Source organism: Maniola jurtina, chromosome 17 (assembly GCF_905333055.1).
Source record: "Maniola jurtina chromosome 17, ilManJurt1.1, whole genome shotgun sequence".
Taxonomy (NCBI): Eukaryota; Metazoa; Arthropoda; class Insecta; order Lepidoptera; family Nymphalidae; genus Maniola; species Maniola jurtina.
The window spans coordinates 1,561,904-1,583,062 of record NC_060045.1 but is presented as its reverse complement, the minus strand read 5'-3'; the positions used below and the strand labels follow the sequence as shown (position 1 = coordinate 1,583,062).

The following is a 21,159-nucleotide window of genomic DNA, read 5'->3' as shown; positions in this document are numbered from 1 at the left end:
TTCAGGGGGGATGCTTTTTGACCCGTGGTGTATAACAGGGTTTGCTCCTCTTGATATATATAATGTTATTTTATTGTTGATTTAAGTCGGGAAATGAAACGAAGACTCAATTGCGTTTCTATGTAATCAGAGAAACAACATTTAAAGCCTTTATTTTCAGTTACAAATCTTTTCTAATGCTAAAACAAAAATACGTTAACTTCCAAACACCGACAAAAACTTCCGCTGTCAATTTTCCTAACTGTCAGTAGTGACACTTGACAGTTAAGTCCACAGACTAACCGCCTTCAGAATATGTCTTAGCACCAAAGACAAATTAATAAATTAAAGAAAAGCACTGAATAGGTGTCCATGGGTAAAGTGGTTTTCTTTACATCTCCACCCCCGTCAGAGTAACAATTGCATGTGATAACGTATGTAATTGTTCAGTTATTATCAAACACTGGAGACAGTTTTGTAATGTGGTAAAGATTTGATTCAGCTTTCTTGCGTCCGGTGTCAACTTCATAGATTGAATTTGAAATTTTCTTCAGAATTGTGTATGGACCAATCCTCAATTCATCCATTTTCTTCCTATTTAGCCGATTTCCGTTTTCCACATAGACTCTATCTCCCACATCCAATTTATATTCTTCTCTATGACGGTCGAATATTCTTTTATTATAATTGTGAGATTTTATCGTGTTCTCCAAAGCAAGTTGTCTGTCTCTTTTCAGATCTTCTTTTGTACATCTTGATTTTAATTCAAGTGGTAGAATGTTTACATTTTCGCCTTCTAAGAGGTATTTTGGAGCAAATTTTGTAACTGTATGTTCCGTTTCATTATATTTTTCTACACATTTTTGTGCAATAGTAGTCCATGCTATTTTTTTATCACTTTCATTTATTTTGCATCTTATCTTATTGATTAAAGTTTGATTTAGCCTTTCATTAAGTCCATTAGAAAATGGTGAATCCACAGCAGTGAAAATCATTGTTATGCTTTCGTTCTTCAGGAATTCTTTAAATTCTTTGGAGTTTATACCAGGGTATTGGTCCGTTAATACCATATCTATATTATAGCTTTGTGTCACATTTTTTATTAGCTTAATAAAATCTGTGGAGCTTTGGTTTCTTGATGTGAATATATAGGCATACCTTGTGAAATGATCGACCAGAAGGTGTAAGTATTTTTTTGTTGACCGTGATCCTCCAAAGCCTCCAATTGTATCAATAGAGACAATTTCAAACGGACGTGTTGCTGGACCTAAATGTGACATTAAGCCATATTTTGACTTCCTCCTTGATTTGTTTTTTATACAAATTTCACATTCATCACAAATTTTTTTTATGCTTGCGATGATATTCTTTGCTGTGTAAAATGGTGTTATTTTACTTATCATCTGAGTCCTCCCAATGTGGCAATAAGTGTCATGGACGTCTTTTATCAGAGTTTTGCTAAGTTCCTCTGATAGTATGATTTTTTTCCTTCTTCTATTGTTTTTGTAATAAATTCCATTTTCAAATATAAGTTTATCTTTTTGTGGATCTAGATTTGAGTGTTGGTCATTTTTTATATCTTCTAGGGTTATTAAATTTACTACTTTTAAAAAATCTTCATTATTTTCGTTGGGTTCTAGAACTGGGTTTCTGCTTAAACAATCTGCTTCTTGGTTTGATTTTCCTGGATTATATTTAATTTTAAAATTATATTGGGATAAATAATACATCAAATCCCCTAGTTCTTCGTCAGTTCTAGCTTTAATGTTCATATTTTCTAATGGTTTATGATCAGAGTATACTGTAAATTCTTTTCCCATAAGCCAGTGCTGCCAATATTTTACAGCTTCTTTTATTGCTAGGCATTCTAGATATATTGCTTTCTTAGTTTTTTGAGTTTCAGTTAATTTTTTTGAAAAGTAAGCAACTGGCTTAATATGGCCGTTTTTATCTTCTTGTTTTAACACCGCTCCCACACCTTTGATACTAGCATCCGTGTAAATCTTTATTGGTTTTTCAGGGTTAAAGATATTAAGAATTGGTTCTGAACATAGTAATGCTTTTATTTTATCAAATGATTCTTGACATTCTGCAGACCATATAAATTTCACATCTTTTCGTAGTAAATTGTGTAACGGATCTAGGATAATTGCACTATGTGGTACGAATTTATGATGAAAATTTACTTTTCCTAGGAATTGTCGTATATTTTTCCTTGTTTTTGGTACTGGAAAATTCTTCACAGCGGTCAAATAATCTTTCAGAGGTCTGATTGAATTGTTTTCAATTATGTGACCTAAATATTTGGCATAATTATTTGCAAAAGAACATTTCGAAAATTTTAGTCTAAAACCTTCTGTTAGTATTGCCTCCATTAGTCTTGATAGATGTAATAAATGATCTTTGAAAGTTTTTGAAAAAATTAAGATATCATCTATAAAATTTACTGCAAAATTAGAGAGTTCATACTTTCTAATAATGTTTCCCAATATTCTTTGGAAAATGGCTGGTGCCGTCTTTAGGCCAAATGGGAGACAAGTCCATTGAAAATGGCCCTCCTGTGTTACAAATGCAGTCTTGTATCTATCTTGAATTCTCAAAGGAATTGACCAAAATGCTGAATTTATGTCCAAAGTAGAAAAATAGTTACAGTTTACAGTTTTTGACATTAAATCCTCAATCAAAGGAAAAGGTTGAGATTGAGGGACTACAATTTTGTTCAGTTCTCTGAAATCTATACACAATCTTGTTCTTTTTTCATCTTCTTTTTTATATGCCAGAGTAACTGGAGCAGCAAATGGGCTATACGAATCCTCAATCAAATTTTTTTTTAATAGTTTTGCTATTTGATTTTCTATTTCTCTTCTATCTTCAGGTGTGCATCTGTATGGGCGTTTGCAGCAATATTTATCTACCATTAAGTCAATATGAGCTTCATAATCTCGTACAGTACCTATATCATATTTATCTTTAGCAAAAACCGATTTGTATTTTTCTATCAACTTATCAATTTCTGATTGTTGGTATAAATCTAGATGGTTTACTAAGATTTCAAATCCATCAGAGTTTATATGTTCATTGAAATTTATTTCACATTTATTTGTGTGTCTAGTTTCTTGCTTTAATACATCAGAGTGTAAAAACAAACCTTCATTTTTGTCACCTAGTACATCAGGAATTTTGACATTTGTTATCTTTGAAGTATCAGTTTTTGAGTAGTTATCGTTTTTCGTATCCTTTTCATTTGAGGTTACATTTTTTTCTTTTGGATTGTTACATTGTATAATCTCTAATTTTTCATTTTGTGTTAAATTGAAATTTTTTATGCAATCCAAACCAATTAGAAAATCATAGTTAAAATTTTCATTATCGACTACAAAAACATCCATATTTCTTTCAATATTGTAGATTTTTATTTTTAGTGTTACCATCCCTTTTGTTTTCTTCTCACCATTAATAGTCTTCAAGTTTACTTTTTGTGTATTACTTGTATTTTCGTTTGGATATATCTTTAATAATCTTGCATTTATTAATGATACATTTGAACCTGAGTCATAAATTCCAGAAACATTTAAAGTATCATTTAATAGTAACTTGACTTTTATTAATGGTGGCACCTCTAGTTTTTTGGATTTTCCTCGTTCAGTTCAATTTCCAATTCTGAGTTATTTACAGTTTTTACAACTGCATTTTTGTTTTTCCCTTTAAACCAGCAATTTTCCTCAGGGTGATAACGTTTCCCTTTTTTTTCACGGACACAGATTTGACATGGGTTTTTTTCCTCAATTTTTTTGGATTTTGTATCAGGATATATAGTGTTTTTTTTATCATATTTATTTTTTCCAACTAAATGTTCCAATCTTCCTAATTCATTGTAGAGATCTTCGGTTCCTTGTAAAGTTTCTCTGTCAATTTTATCAACTACATAATTAGGCAAGCCGAATGCTATAAGGTCTATGAGTGTCCCAGTATCAATTGATTTTCTTACTTCCAGTAACAATTTTTCTTTTTTTAAGGCATACTCAAGTAACGAGCCTGCCTGATATTTGAAAATTAGAGCATATCGACTGGGTGACCATCCTTTATTTTTAAACGTTTCACAAAAATTTTTCTCCCATTTGCTCCATTCTGATTCCACTGTAAGTTTTATTAGCATGCAACTGTACCAGTCTACACTAGAGTTTTCCAAAAATTTTTTTAGAATTTCAATTTTCTTTCTATCTTCGTTGATCTGGAAACGTTCACATTCTTTATTAAAATCTTTAATCCACTGGTGAGCATTTGAGTTTCTGCCGGTGAATTTCTCAATTGTAAAGTCCTTTGCAATTTTCCCCAAACTCTGAGTTTCAGATTTGGTTGATTTTTCTTCCAACAATTTCTCTAATAGTTTTTCCAACGTTCCATTTGAGCCACTAGGTATAGATTCAGGATTATTAGTTTTTTCTATAATTTCTTCTAAGTAAAAATCATTAAACTGTAAGTTTTGTTCTTCATCCAAATATACTTTTGATATATCATCTGTCAAGGTTATCCATATTTTCCTTGTTTGATGTCTTTTAAGCAATGATTTTCTTACCTTGGCATAGTTGGAAGTATTTGTAATTACTTGGTGTAAACTTGCAGGTTGAAGCTCGGCAGGTATTCCAAATATCTGGCCTGTAGGTGTAGCTATCGAGGTTATACAGATGGTGTTTGATTTTCCATCCGCTGCTGGTTTCACAACAAAATCAAACCGCAACCGTTCCATGTTTAGTGAAATATGTGCAGAAAATGTTGTTTTATAATGTTATTTTATTGTTGATTTAAGTCGGGAAATGAAACGAAGACTCAATTGCGTTTCTATGTAATCAGAGAAACAACATTTAAAGCCTTTATTTTCAGTTACAAATCTTTTCTAATGCTAAAACAAAAATACGTTAACTTCCAAACACCGACAAAAACTTCCGCTGTCAATTTTCCTAACTGTCAGTAGTGACACTTGACAGTTAAGTCCACAGACTAACCGCCTTCAGAATATGTCTTAGCACCAAAGACAAATTAATAAATTAAAGAAAAGCACTGAATAGGTGTCCATGGGTAAAGTGGTTTTCTTTACATATATTTAACTCAATGGTCAGCACGAACAAATGCTTGTAGTCCAATGATATATTGACGCTGTTTCAGAGAAAGTCCATTTGGAAGATTAGGGTTCTCGACAATGGAGATCGGTTCGCGGTCGGATCGGTTTAATCTCATAAAGGGTTGGCTATTTTCCGCATATGTTTTCTTGCTTTGATGTGGAGGGGTAGCCCTAACTAAAGTATTCGGAAAAGATGGTGAGAGTGAAATGTGGATGGATTTTGCATGTTTTTTATAGATATTATTTTGTGGGTTACCCCAAAACGTTTTTCCCCTTGTCATGTAGGTCAACCTGAACCATTAGCCATTAAGCGGTGATAGCCTATCCCGGACAAGCTCCACTAACTTGTCGGAGTTGTGCCTACGAGTTTTGAGCAATAAAATATCACTTACTTTAAACACAACTGACGGAAACGTTTAAGTGCGGAAACTAGCCCAGAGTGAAGATGAACATCACTTACTTTAACGGTGAAGGAAAACATCCTGAGAAAACCTGCATGTCAGTTCTTCATAATGATTTTAAGCTTATTCGACTATCAAATTAATCGTGGTATGTACCCATTATCTACATTATAATAGTTCTTCATAATGCTCTGAAAAGTGTGTGACATCTCCCAATCTGCAGGCGATACATCCAATCGGTGGATCGGTGCTCAGAAATGAGCCCCCGATCTTCCAAATAAGAGACAGAGGTTTTAACCACTAGGCTATCACGGCTTCAGAAGTATAATACTTTACATAGGTACCTCAATAACTTGATGTCCCAAAGCGCCAGCACTTCAGGAGGACGGGAGGCGCAGAGAGCCAGCCTGGGTCCACACGCGTGCAGCCTCACAGGACCTGCCTTTATGCTGGTGGTACTTGGTGCGGATATGATGACTGCTGCGAACTCTTTACTGCTGCCCAGGTTGTGCTGCACCTGGAAACATGGAGGCAGTCAGCGACTTTATGATCCCTGGTTGAAATACAAATTGGAATTGGCTTATGGCTTAAGTTAAGGATTATGACTTATTTACTGTGGCCCAGCAGTGGACCCTAACAAGATAATAAAGATTAAAAAATATATCTAAATAAGTAAATCTACAGAAGTAAGTTTTTTTTTGAAGAATATTAGCCATGCTAATCATGACTAATATTCCCCTTTTCCTTCCAATTAAACGTAAAGCTTGTGCCAGGAGTGGGTACGACAATAGTGCAACGGATGGGGTTTGAACCGCCGTCCTTTCGAAATTTAATCTGCTCCTCAACCGTTGAGCTATCGAGGCTTTGATCATGGTTAAAAGTTATTAGACATACCTTTACTCGCCACTGAATCAGGATTTCCCTGGTATCAAACGCAAGCACTGGCACTACATCTTCGCAGAGGATTGCCAGGGTATTGGACTCCTTGTCCAGGGTGAAACCGGATTCGAAACCAAGGTACTGCTGTAGGGAGAGTGAGGCTTTGGTCTGACCATTCTTCTGGCGTTCCTTCATATCTTTGTAGAGCTGGAGGTGGACGCAATCTGGGGACAAAAGATTTTGTTAATGTTTGTAGTTTGTCATGATAATTTTCAGGGGTTTTGATTTTTTAAAGTAGTTGTTCAATTCATGCTAATCGGGAAGGCAAAGGTAGATTTTTCTAGATTTTTTTTTAATTTGTTGACAAGTTAGCCCTTGACTACGATCTCACCTGGTAGTTAGAGAGATTGATATGATAGGGGTGTAGCAGTTTTATTGAATGCTAAAATAAGCTAGACTTTATAGCAGTGAAGACAGAAAATGTATGTACGAAATATAGATACTTTTTATGTTCTTTATGTAATCAATTATTATTTTCAAAATATTTTCTACACAAAGCGTATTATGAAGCGGAAGTTATTGAAACGGATGTGACGTCATAAACTTTTCCTCCTCGCGATATGAAAGAAGAATATTTCAGTTCCTTATCCTGACAGAATTAGACATATTTAATGACTAAAATTAGTAGAAGAAAAAGGACTCCGAAATAATAAAGAACTAATGTTGCTTGAGTATATTACTCAAAGAGTATAGAAAGCTGTATGCACAATGCCATTTACATACAATTTAAATTCAAACAAAGCAAATAGGGAATCACAAAGCACCAAGTAGAAATTACATTCGAAATTCAAACACGCTGATTAGACCCGACGAGAGCCGAGCACAGACGAGTCACGTCGCGCCAATTAGAAAACAGTTCGGAATTAATTTGAAAATGGAACGCTCGATTTTGATGTAGTGGATGTCATGTCACCCTTGTTAACTATATTAAGCAAACTTGAATCTTAACAGCTGAATGTTAAAGTTCAAATTTTCTTGACTTAATAAAGATAATAGATAGAAAACAGAATGTCTCTTAAAAGGGTGTTATTGTAAAATATACTTTCTGTGTCGTGCATAAGGTTCACATTTGAGTATTGGTAGCGAATTGTAATTAGTAAAAGTGGAGTCATGTATTTACCGTCGGTTCATATCTTGATATTTTCGGGAATAGATTATTGTGTGTATTTATTTGACGGTTGGTATTATTTTGTTTTTCTTTTTTAGTAAGTACCTATTTTACTGCCCAATGATATAATATTTAAAGATCTTCATCATCGAATGAAAATTCATCGCCGGCCCACTAATAAAAAAGCGATCAAGTGCGAGTCGGTCTCGCACACGGAGGGTTCCGTACGATCGTATGACAAATAAATAAATAAATCACACTAATATTATAAAGCCGAAAGTTTGTGTGTATGTGTGTGTGTATGTTTGTTACTCCTTCACGCAAAAACTACTGGACGGATTTCGCTGAAATTTGGAATGGAGGTAGATATCATCCTGGATTAGCACACAGGCTACTGTTTATCCCGGAAAATCAATGAGTTCCCACGGGATTTCGGAAAACCTAAATTTACGCGGACGAAGTCGCGGGCATCAGCTAGTAAATAAATAAAAAACAAGTGATACTTGATTGCTTAGCTCCGAAAAGTTAAAGGTACGTGCCCGGGATCGAACCCCCGACCTCCCGAATAAAAGGCGGACGTCTTAACCACTAGGCTATCAGCGCTTTAATTTAGAACATCCTTCCCTATCTAAAAGCATTTATTTGTTTCCTAAACAAGCCCCCATACCTACTGCTAATTAGGGTGCTTTAATTAAGTTCTTCACTTAATTAGTAAGATTCCTTGTCTAACGACATTTGACGATTCCAAAGAGCTTGTTAAGACTTAAGGCACCTTAAAGCCTACTTAAATTTGCCATGTTTTGAATTTCCATTAAGTAAGTTTGCTTACTTAGACAAAGTTTTCGATAAGAAGGTATGAAGTTTTAAGTTCTAGCTGTTAACAAGTAGGTACCAACTCGCGACTCGCAACTTCGTCTAAGTACTTATCCGATTACGGATTTTGTTTGTTTGTATACAAGTACGTTCCCTGGTAACTCTTTAACTACTCTGCCTCTTAAACACACATATTTTCACATATTTTGGATAACATATAATAAGGTAGTGATAGCAGATCAAAAACACGTGCCCAACTAAATCGAAGGGGGTTCCGAACCTCCCAAATATGAATCTTTTATGAGTCACGCTCGTATGAACATAAAGCATCGACCTTTCCTTTCCTTTTCATAAAACACAATCTATACCTGTGTCAATTCACCCAAATGTAGCCGACTTTGCACCCGTACGAGTACGTATTGCTTAAATTGTAAACGTACGGGCGGAAAATTAGCCTTTCATGGTTAGCGATTTTTTTTGCACGTATAAGCGTTTTTTTAATTTATAGACTAGCGCTTGGCTGCACTCAGACTTGTTGGTAAGTAGGTAATAATGCAGCCTCAGATGGAGCGCACTCACCTAGAATTTTATTTACTTATTGGATGAAGCCCGCGACTTCGTCCGCGTGGATTTAGGTTTTTAAGAATCCCGCGGGAACTCTTTCCTTTTCCGGGATAAAGAGTAGCCTATGTCCGTCCCCGGGATGTAAGCTAACTCTGTACATTTCACCAAAATTGTTTAAACTGTTGGGCCATGAAAAGCTAGCAAACAGACAGACAGACACACTTTCGCATTTATAATATTAGTATGGGATTCACTCTTTAGAAGCTTATTCACTCTTGACTTGACGGTACCCATAAAATTCGTCACACGGCTGCTTTGCGTACGGCACCACCACCACACCCAAAAAGTTGTTTTATTTACATTATCAACCGCAGCGTTTTCCGAAGGAAGTTTCTCGTGTGTGTTTACGGAATAGAAATCGTCAAGAAATCTGTAAAGGACAAATTCTATATTCCTCGGGGCTCGTTAAACATGCGAATAAGTAATAGGTTCCAAAGAAACGGGTGAGGTACCTTTCCGATATTTCGAATGCCTCGATAATATGCTTAAACTAGAGACCGCCTGCGACTTCGCTTGGCGAAAATATCATCATCATGGCCAACCTATCACCGGCCCACTACTGAGAACCGGCCTCCTCTCAAAATGAAAAGGCCAAGTCTACGCTGCCCTACATACGCCTTTACGTGTGGTGGTCTAAACGAATCCGTTCTCATTTTGAGATTAGACCTGTGCTCAGCAATATGCCAGGCAATTGGTTTGATTGACCGCCGCCGCGGCCAAATTTTTTTTATGAGGACATTACTTCAAAATACTAATATTAGAATCTCGTAAACAATGAAATATAACAAAGAAATTATGAAGAATATTCCACACCTCACGTCGAATCCATCGTACTATTTATTTTGTGGGTGATTCGATGATTTTGAAGTTTACAAAATTAATTGACAACTAATTGACTTTATAATGACTTATAGTGTTTACATTAGTTTTGTCGTAAGTTGACCATGTAAGTTGCTTACGTGAGTAAAACTTACAAGTGTATCCGCGCCCTTCCAATAAAACGCGGCTCGAAAAGGAATAGTGGAAGTAAGATTATATTCGATGGCAACTTAAACTGTCATATTATTTCGCCCATTCGCCAAGAAATATCTGCCAATTTGTCTCATCTCAAGGTCCTCGCAGTCTCACGTCCGCAAGTTCGTAGGTACGTGAGGATTTTGTGAATTGCCCCAAATCATTCCGCCGTGGTAACTGCCAACTTTGCCAACTTCGCCAGAGGACGCCTCTTCGACCGCGAAATTCGGGCAGAACTTCCGAAAGTTTGTGCAGTTAATATTCATGCTGTTGCTGCCGTTTTGGGTTAAGGCACTGCGGTTAAAAATTAATATTAATTTCGTTTCCATATTTATGTTGCGTTAATATTAAATGAACCCCCATTACTGACTGGACTGGACTGTGGACTGACGACATCAAACGAGTCGCATGGAAGTGACTGAATTCGTCTCTAGCTTACGGTAAAATGATAGGTACCTGGTATAGTGTCGAATGTAATCATCTCTGATTGGCACTCGTTCTCTATTGGCTATGCATTGTTGCAACAAGAATACCATGAATTCAGTCAATTATTGATGCAGGTTTTCCGGAATCGCCCTACTAGTGGTGCAAGACGTGGCGTGTGGAAGTTCCTAATGAATGAATGAATGAATGAATATACTTTTATTGTACACCACAAAATTAGTACAGAAAAACACATAAAAAGCTCAACAAAATATAGGTACAATTTGGCGGCCTTATCGCTACCTAGCGATCTCTTCCAGGCAACCAAAATGGTCCAAAGGATATAGCTATAGATATTAGAGGTAGGTGGTGCAAGTATACATTTATATATAATACTAGCTGATGCCCGCAGCTTCGCCCGCGTGGATTTAGGGTCTGAAATCCCGTGGGAAAGTTGTCACAAAGTTCCTCTATCAATTAAAAAAAAAATTACGCAAATCGGTTCAGAAATCTCGGAGATTTCGGTGTACATAGGAAGAAAAACACAACTCCCTTTTTGAAAGTCGGTTAAAAAAGTAGCCTATTTTACTCCCTGATCAATCCTCTACTTGTCTGTGAAAACCCCGTCAAAATCGGTCCAGCCGTTCCGAAGATTAGCCTTTTCAAACAGACAGACAGACAGACAGACAGACAGACAGACAGACAGACAGACAGACAGACAGACAAAAATTTTAAAAACGTGTGATTCAGTGTTGGTATCGTTCAAATAACCATATGAGCTTAATATGAGGTAGTTATTTCGAAATTACAGACAGACACTCCAATTTTATTTATTAGTATAGATTAGGATAAATAAATACATAAATATATAAATAAATAAATAAATACATAATATAGACCTAAAAAATAATAATAAATAAATATGATATATAGATAAATAATAAATCCTCATACTATTATTAAGACTAGTAGAATATCTTCCAATAAATAAATCCGATAATGCTAAAGTGATAGTGACAAATAGTAATCTTATATAACCTATACAAGTTTGTTATAAATCTAATATAACCTATATACAAGTTTGTTGTGGGCTCTTCTTAGAACTGAGCCCGTTTAGAATTTTCGTAGCTTTAGTTTTAAGATTAATTATCACCGTTACATTTCTCCATCCATCAAATCCAACAAATGACAATCAAAAAATGTTCAATAGTACCTACCTACTTAGAACGAATTGTTTGACTTTGACCATGTCCGTCGTGAATGTCGATAATATCGACCAATATATCGGTATCCCGTATGAGACCAGTATCTTATATCCATGTTGGAAACCCACAAAAATTGACAAGCCTGCCCAACGGTGGCTGCAAAATATGGTCCAGTATGCAAAGGCCTTTACACAAGCAGTTGGAACTTGGAAGTCGTTACATAAATAAAACACATCCTCTAACAAAAACACTCGAATAAATCCCTGCAAAGGCAAATACCTCCACACTTTAGCATCTCTTAAGAGAAAATCCTCAACTAAAAGCCGTCTATGTAACTATTTTTTATATAAAAGAAAAACTAAGCGTTTGTGAATAAACTATGAGGCAACCTTCTTTAAGATGTACAATACTCCTACACCTACGTTTCAGAAATTCCTTCACACGAACTTAATCCCTATGCTTGAGTTTGTTAACGTGATAATCCTGTGCACATTTTGTGCTACAAATAAAGTAATAGCCGTTATCTGAGAGTTCCTTAGGGACATAGTATCGTTTTTTTCCCTCAAGGTCCGTTAAATACATAAGTTATGGGCCCAGTGGCCATATTTGGGGACGTTTTACGGTAACTATGTACTTAGCTTTTTTCTATTTTTTGGGAAAATATTTTTTTGTCGTACAGCTTCTCGTCTTTTTGTGCCATTTTTTCGCGAACTTGATTTTCTAGAACCTTTTTTTTTTGCGGTGGGAACGATCGACGACGTGACTTTTTTGCATGGTTATAGTTAAAGAAGTGGAAAGTGATAAGAAAGAAAACTAATTTATTCATCTTGTGCCCAAAGTATAAACAAACTTAAAATGAGTGGTTAGTAGATAGTAGTTTTTAACCCCCGACCCAAAAAGAGGGGTGTTATAAGTTTGACGTGTGTGTGTATCTGAGTATTTGTGTATTTGTCTGTGGCATCGTAGCTCCTAAACTAATGAACCGATTGTTTGAAAGGTAGCTTGATCGTTGTTTGAGAGGTAGTTATAATCCAAGAAAATCGGTTCAGCCGTTTGAAAGTTATCAGCTCTTTTCTAGTTACTGTAACCTTCACTTGTCGGGGGTGTTATAAATTTTTAATTTACACTCGTTAATGAAGTCCTTAATAATTACTACTAATATAGTATAGGCTACTTTTTATCCCGGGAAAATATTTTCAAATCGTCAGGTGAATTTACCACGAACCAATTTTCAATTTTAATTAACTTATACACATCTAACACCATAGACAAATTGCAGCATCTAGAATAATTAAGTTTAAGTCATTTTTAGTGCAGAGGGTTTATTAAACATGCAAGGCTGCAGGGAGCTTGGCTATAGAGTCTCGTAACTCGGACTTAGGCTAGAGTCAAGTCTAGACATAGACTAATTTACTTGGCCCCGAGTGTATTTTAGACGCAAGCTACTTGTTTGCACTACACAACATTTTACTAGATTCTCTAGCGCTTTCCCATGACTTTCTCCGCGTGTGTTTAGGTTTTTAAAATTTCTGTGGGAATTTTGTGATTTTCTGGGATAAAAAGTAGCCTGTATCCGTTTCCGGAATGCAAGCTATCTTTGTAGCTACCTACCTATTAATAGATGAAGTCAGCGAATACGTACCTACATATGGAATAGGTTTTTTATAAAAATCCCGTGGACACAAGTAACTCTTTGAATTTCTGGGACAAAAAGTAGCCTATATCAGTTTCCAGAATACAACTTATCTCTGTACCTGCTTACCAATAAATAGATGAAGTCAGCGAATTCGGCTAAGTGGATTTAAGGTTTTCAAAATCCCATAGAAACTAGCAACTCTTTGATTTTCCGGGACAAAAAGTAGTGTATGTCTTTCACCGGGATGCAAGCTATCGCTGTTTGAAACGTCAGAATCGGTTAATGAGGTAAACAGATGGGTAGTGAAGGCTAGCAGACAGACAGACAGACACAATTTTGCATTTATAACATTAGTATGGATTTTTCCATTAGTTATTTGTCAATATGAGTGTCCATTAGACAGTCAAATAATGTCATGGTTGTCTGCTCGGCTGTTTGTTGCGTGCGAGTTGATGGATTAGTGCGTGCCAGTCGAGTGTGGTGAAACGCACACTGTTTACTAATTACTATTTTCATCGTGCCTCAGAGAGCACATAAAGCCGTCGGTCCTGCGCCTGATCTCTTTCCGGTCGTGTCGAGTTTCCGTCCCATCGGGCTATGAGAGTTAGGGAATAGAGAGTGTACCTGTGTTTGCGCATACACTTTGCAGTATGATATCTCCCGCGCAGTTGGCTAATCTCTATGGAGATGAGACCTTGAAAAGCCAGCACACATACAGACAGACAGGCAGACACACATTTATAATATTAAGTGTCGATGATAAATACTCTCATTTATTTATTATTTCTCATTTATTTTTACAAAAAACAACAGAAACAACAAAAAAAAAAAAACAGAAATAAAAGAGAAATAAAATAACAGAAACAACAGAAAACTCAAGTGACGGAAGAAAAAACATTGATTAAAAATATGGATGATAATATTATTATGTTGTACTAATCCTGATATAAGAGAGATAAATAATAAACAATTATTAAAACTATGTAGGTACCTGTGCAATATGGTAACACCTATTCATCATAGCTTCACAGGTACAACCTATGTACAGTATGTGTAGTAGGTATATGTATGTATGTATGATAATATTACAAAACCCTTGTAGGTCGACAAAAAGAATAAAAATCCCCTTTCCACAGATCACAAACTTCAATCAAATCAACCTGCGGCGGCTTTAACTCAATAAAGACGCCATCAGAAAACTCAGCAAAGAAAACACGGCGCGAGAAAATTGTCTAAATTCGACACAAAGCATTCCACAACTGGGTACCGTGGGGTTAAGCCGTAAATTGGCAGCGAACGGGGAAAAAATATTAAATCGCCTCGACAGGGTTACCACTTCCAAAAACATTTAATTCTGTCCTACTGCTAAAAGCTAGTTCGGAAGGTCGGGAGTTCGATCCCAGGCACCGATTCTAACTTTTCGAAGATGCGTTTTAATAAACAATTAAATATCACTTGCTTTGACGGTGAAAGAAAACATCGTGAGGAAACCTGCATGCCTGAGAGTTCTCCATAATGTTCTCAAAGGTGTGTTAAGTCTACCAATCCGCACTGTGGCAACGTGGTGGACTATGGCCTAAGCCTTTCTTATTTTGAGAGGAGACCCGTCGCTCAGTAATGGGCCGGAAAAGTTGATGATGATGCAGATGACATAATCTTCGATTGTATGAATGTTGTAGTAACAAGTACTATAAAAGCAGGCGTTATTTTGCGGAAGTCCATGATATACAAGGAACCAAAAGCTTAATTTATACTAATATTATAAAGAGGAAACCTTTGTATTTTTGTATTGAATAGGCTCAAAAACTACTGGACCGATTTCAAAATTTCTTTTACCATTACTTAGAGGAATTCTTCTGAATCCGTATAGGTTATATTTTATTCCGGAAAATAGAAATGTCCACCCGTGCGAAGCCGGGGCGGGTCGCTAGTTTGCTATAATCCGCCAAACCAACGAAATCTGTATGGTACGCAGCACCACACAAATTCCAACACCACTCGACGCGCGTTTCGCCCCGACACCGGAGCATCCTCAGGAGATGTAGACCTTACAACGTCTAATTGCAATACTTTTTGCGCGCGTCGAGTGGTGTTGGAATTTGTGTGGTGCTGCGTACCATACTTTCGTTGGTTTGACGGATTATATCAAATTAAGGTTTTGGTTCCTTGTAGTAACGAGTGTCAACCATATCACTAACCAAGTTAGCTGTACGCTGACAAAGCTTCTCCGAAATAGGGAAATACGTTATTCTATTCCTGCATTCTCGTTTCACTGTGTAGTTAAAACATTTTTTTTGGCTATGACATATCTATCAGTCAATGTATGACAAGGGACGAGTAAACTTACAAACGGACGGAACGGACAAAATGTTCTCATTAAATCCCCACCTGATTCACGTTGTATAAACAAATTGACACATTGCCCGCCGACAGTGATAACAACAAGATAACAATCGTATACACAGTCGTTATACCAAGCAGATGTCGCCATCGCTCGTTACTGTCACGGTCATGTCACGGTGCCACACGCGGCGCGGAAAACTCTCCAAGGTTTGTTTATTTAACTACTATGTGGAGCAATAACGGTAGGTATAGTAGTTTTATCGATAACAGGTATTGCGTTTGACTTCTATCATCGTGATAATCTAGTGGTTAAAAACTTCTCGAGAGGTTCGGGTTTAGATCCTGGGAACCTCTAACTTTTTCTGAGTTAATTTTATGGGGTTCTAAGTAATTCAATATCGCTTACCTTAATGATGAAGAAAAACATCGTTAGGAAACTTGCACGCTTTGGATTTGTCCATAATGTTCTCAAAGGTGTGTGAAGTCTGCCAAATCGAGCCAGAGCGTGGTGAACTACGGTTAAAACCTTACTCATTCTGAGATCTCTGAGATTTCTGAGATACACGTGGTATTATTTTTTTTTAAATCCTATGGGAACTCTTTGATTCTCCAGGACAAAAAATAGCCTGTGTCTATCCCTGGGATACAAGCTATCTCAGTACCATGTATGGAAAAGTAGTAAACTGTGTGACACTCGCTCACAGTTGGCTCACACCAGACAGAAATATCATAATAATTCTTACTCTTGTGCCGAGACTACTTTTATTTGTTAACAGGGGGAAATATTGGGTTATGTAGAATTTTTACCTAGTAAACCCTCTCGAAGGCCACCTTCAAAGCATATTGACGAGGCTACGAGATCTCTTATGAACACATTGGTGCCGAGACTATAATATCTACTTCTACAATCCACTAGTCAAAGTGGATATCAAGCTTGACATGATTGACGGAGCATTAGCAGCTCACGACTGCCAAGTACGTGCCGGCACGACTCGACATGGCCTACCAGCTTCCATCTTAGCCTACCTCTGACCTACATGTGTCTATGCTGTCAAAACAAACATTTACTTTCATTGGAACATGAATATGGCCATGATCTGAGTCTTAGATTTATTTCTCGAATCAAATCACAGAATCCATACTAGATTATAAATGCGAAAGTGTGTCTATCTGTCTGTGTGCTAGTTTTTCCGATTTCGACGTAATTTGGTACAGGGATACCTTGCAACAGAGGACGCTACTTTCAAACCCGGAAAATCAAAGAATTCTCACAGAATTTATAACGGCTTTAAAGTTTAATATTATAGATTTTAACGTTTGGTTAACGAAAATGGTTTGAATTCCGGAGACGCAAACACAAACAGGCTATAAAATTCGGAAATTCCGGAATACAATTTATTCCGGAATATCAAGGATAAGTAGCGGGATTTAAAAAAACCTAAACCCACGCGGACAAAGTCGTGGGCATCATAATATGAGTAGTATTAAAAGAAATACAATTATTCTACTTCTGGTAGACACTCTCGGTGTTTAGTGAAATTTAGTTTTCTGAAGGTTTCACTTCTACCGCGTAAGAAATGTACAGTGCACACATGTTTTTTTAAAGAAAAAAGTGCATTTAGTAGTGTCATAGGTGTCGAGTTATGCAAAGTAAGCAGCGCAACACGGCATAATGAGTGCGGCCGTCAAAACGAGCGTCACTTCACTTGAACCCATACCGCATTGTATGCAAATTGAGCTTCCAAGGGGTCAAGGTTTCCAGACCAAGTGATACTAGTGAAAGAAAGTTTCATTGCATAGACATGTTATGTTCATACTAGGCGATGCCCACAACTTCATCCACGTGAATTTAGGTTTATAAAAATGCCGTAAGATCTCTTTGATTATCTGGGATAAATAATAATTGTCTATGTTGTCTCCAGGATGCGAGCTACCGCAATAATTCCCGCAACTTCGACCTGACTAACTGACTGATATGTCGACCCACAGCTCAAAGTACCTACCTACTGGACAAATCGGACTGAAAGGCATGAAGATAGCTATTATGACTATAGACATCCGCTAGTAAAAGAATTATTGAAAATTAAATCCTAAATGGTGTAAAATAGGTATTCGTAACCGGTTATATTTTTTCCCGTCTTTTAAAATATGGTGTTTTTATATAAATATGTTATTATTGTGGTTATTATGGTGTTTGTATAGAAAAATACTTTGAAAAATAAAAATTAAATGATTTTTGATTTTGAATGTAATGTAGGTAATTGTTTTAACAAGTGTAAATTAAAAATTTATAACACCCCCGACAAGTGAAGGTTAACTAGAAAAGACCGAAAAGACCTGATAACTTTCAAACGGCTGAACCGATTTTCTTGGACTATTCCGCGCCTACGATCCAAAGTATCTGATTTTTCCAAAACATCATTTTCAAATAAATAATTATGTATTTAGGCAACGTCCATCTTGACAGCTTGACATTTGTCAATTGACATAATATTATGAACCTAACGGTTATGTAACCTTCTTTTATACAAGAAAACTAGAAAAGAGCTGATAACTCTTAAACGGCTGCACCAATTTTTTGGATTATAGCTAAGAACACTCTCGATCAAGCCACCTTTCAAACAAAAAAAAGTAAATTAAAATCGGTTCATTCGTTTAGGCGCTACGATGCCACAGACAGATACACAGATACACAGATACACAGACACACAGATACACAGATACACACGTCAAACTTATAACACCCCTCTTTTTGGGTCGGGGGTTAAAAATAGGCGAGGCTTACTTCGAAAACCTCCTTTGTTAGCCCACGGAAGAGTGAATTACGAAGTCGCTGGCAAAAGCCAGTAGTTATGTAATTAACCTATAGATCCTAAATAACTAATATAGACCATGATACACTTCTTTATCGTGGAACCAGATAGTATTGAATAATGAATGGATCGTTATTAAGACGTTATCCAATATGGCGCGATGACTCGGCTATTATATTACCGTTACGTGGCGTCTTACGAGGAATCTATTCTTTTGTTACATCTTCATTTACCGAGGGATTAGGATATGTGGGCGGATTAATATGATAAATATTACTTAGCAATCATCACCATCATCGTCGCCGGTCCACTACCGAGCACGGGTCTGCTCTCAGAATAACTTTGACTTTAAGCGCTGGCTTTATTAGTGGGAGGTCCTGGGTTCGATTCCCGACCGGGGTTTGGAATTTTATAATTTCTAAATCTCTGATCTGGTCTGGTAGGAGGCTTCGGCCGTGGCTAGTTACTACCCTACCGGCAAAGCCATGCTGCTAAGCGATTTAGCGTTCCGGTACGATGCCGTGTAGAAACCTAGTATGGGTTTAGTAAAACCTGCCCTTTCCAAGTTAGCCCGCTTCCATCTTAGACTGCAGCATCACTTACCACCAGTTGAGATTGCAGTCAAGGGCTAACTTGTACTTATATGAATAAATAAATATATAAAAACTAGAAGGATAATAATAATATTGCAAAAGCAACAAAGTCATTATCGGGCGATATATCACCGATCGATTTCCCATGATATCCCATAACTATCGCGAAGTTGTATGGAGGCCATAAAAATGATGTATTACCCCCATTAGTTATTAGCAGGGATTAATTGTTATTTGTTGCCTTGCCTTTGTGTTATTGGTGACCGTGACATCGCTTATCGAACTACTATACAAATAGTAGGCACTTGCGCATGGCTTTTCCCTCTTTAAATAATTCATACTAATTAATATTAAAAAAAAACCGGCCAAGTGCGAGTGAGACTCGCGCTAGGGTTCCGTACTCAGTTTTCCGACATTTTGCACGACAGATAGGCAGACGGACGGACTGACAGACAGACGGCAAAGTGATCCTATAAGGGTTCCGTTTTTCCCTTTGAGGCACAAAATCCTAATAATATTAGCCATGTTAATCATGACTAATCATCATCATCTTTTCCTCTCCAACTAAGCGTAAACTTGTGCTAGGACTGGGTACGACAATAGTGCAACGGGTGGGATTTGAACCGGCCTACCTTTTGGATATCAATCCGCTCTTTAAACGTTGAGCTATTGAGGCTATAATTATTTAATATAAAGCTTCCTTTTACTAAAGCTTAATCGAGTAAACTACCTACGTTTCCAAAACTTCCGCGAAAACACGCGAATATAATATTTTAATAGCTCTATATCTGTCCGATGACCCTAAGCTAAAGCCAGCTATCTCGCCATCTTATAATACTAGAGATGATCATTATTGCTACTTTTCATTTGGTGAAATTATTTTATTCTTAGCGGCAATTTTTCATGGTGATTTTTCAATTTTCGCACTTACAATCGTTAACTAGGAATCAAGATCCTATTGATCTTGATTCCTAGTTTCGCTTATATTTAATAGGTGGTTTTTCACGAAAAGTGAATTTTCGCACTTACTATTGTTTGCTATATTAATTTGACTAGATATTTTCCCTTTCGAATACGCAGAGATGTAAGTGTTCTCGCTCGCACCCTGTTTAGCATCTTAGCTCGGGTCGATAACCAGGCGCACGCGAAATTGAAAAAATAAATAAATTACGAGTATTTATTTCATGTAGTAAGCCTGTGTATGAGATATTGTGTCGTGATTGTTGACAGGCTACTTACTTAAGCTTAAGCTACTAAAGCTTAATGTAGCAAGTGTTAGATATGAAAAGGCTTTTAACGTGATTTTTCACGTGCTACCTGTTCCCAAACGTTATGAGATTTTGTGTCGTGATTATTGACAAACTACTTACTAAACTTAAAGTAGCAAGTGTTAGATATGAAAAGGCTTTTCACGTGATTTTTACATGCTACCTGTGAAATGGTCCATCTCTCTACCTACCTATGCTATGGCCACCATAGCCCGGTCGGCGACCCGGCGCGTGACAGGTGTTTAGCATGTAAGTATTGAGTGGTATAGTATGACTCATGCGCAGTGCATGCTATGGCTAAAGGCTTCAATGGTTTCGCGTAGCCATCTCGCGTTACCTCTTGTTATGAATTTTAACTATGGTTTTTAACGACTTATAGTCTTCGTCAAATTACTAAGCATGCCAGACATTTCCAATCGAATTTTTACTAGTTATCTGTGCAAAGTTGCGCAAAGTTTTCACAGGTTTCAGTTGTTTCTTTATAGTTTAGTCTAATCCGTCCATCTGTCTGTCTATGTGTCACCGCCATTTTTAACCCCCGACCCAAAAAGAGGGGTGTTATAAGTTTGATGTGTGTATCTGTGTATCTGTGTGTCTGTGTATCTGTGTATCTGTCTGTGGCATCGTAGCGCCTAAACGAATGAACCGATTTTAATTTAGTTTTTTTTGTTTGAAAGGTGGCTTGATCGAGAGTGTTCTTAGCTATAATCCAAAAAAATTGGTTCAGCCGTTTAAGAGTTATCAGCTCTTTTCTAGTTTTCTTGTAGAAAAGAAGGTTACATAACCGTTAGGTTCATAATATTATGACAATTGACAAATGTCAAGCTGTCGAGATGGACGTTGCCTAAATACATAATTATTTATTTGAAAATGATGTTTTG

At 36.7% G+C, this 21,159-nt stretch overlaps 1 protein-coding gene across 3 annotated transcripts in view; it reads right to left on the bottom strand.

The window, feature by feature from the left end:
• The window catches only part of LOC123873907, a 161,458-nt gene that overhangs the window by 33,491 nt on the left and 106,808 nt on the right, over window positions 1-21,159 (bottom strand). For all 3 annotated transcript variants that reach the window (XR_006797796.1, XR_006797797.1, XM_045919003.1), the window contains exons 4-5: window positions 6,394-6,602; window positions 5,844-6,016 (exon numbers count right to left, since the gene is read on the bottom strand). Coding sequence is in view for 1 of the 3 variants with exons in the window: in XM_045919003.1 (XP_045774959.1) it covers window positions 5,844-6,016; window positions 6,394-6,602 (382 nt within the window). In the remaining 2 variants the exon portion in view is untranslated. The remainder of the gene's footprint in view (window positions 1-5,843; window positions 6,017-6,393; window positions 6,603-21,159) is intronic.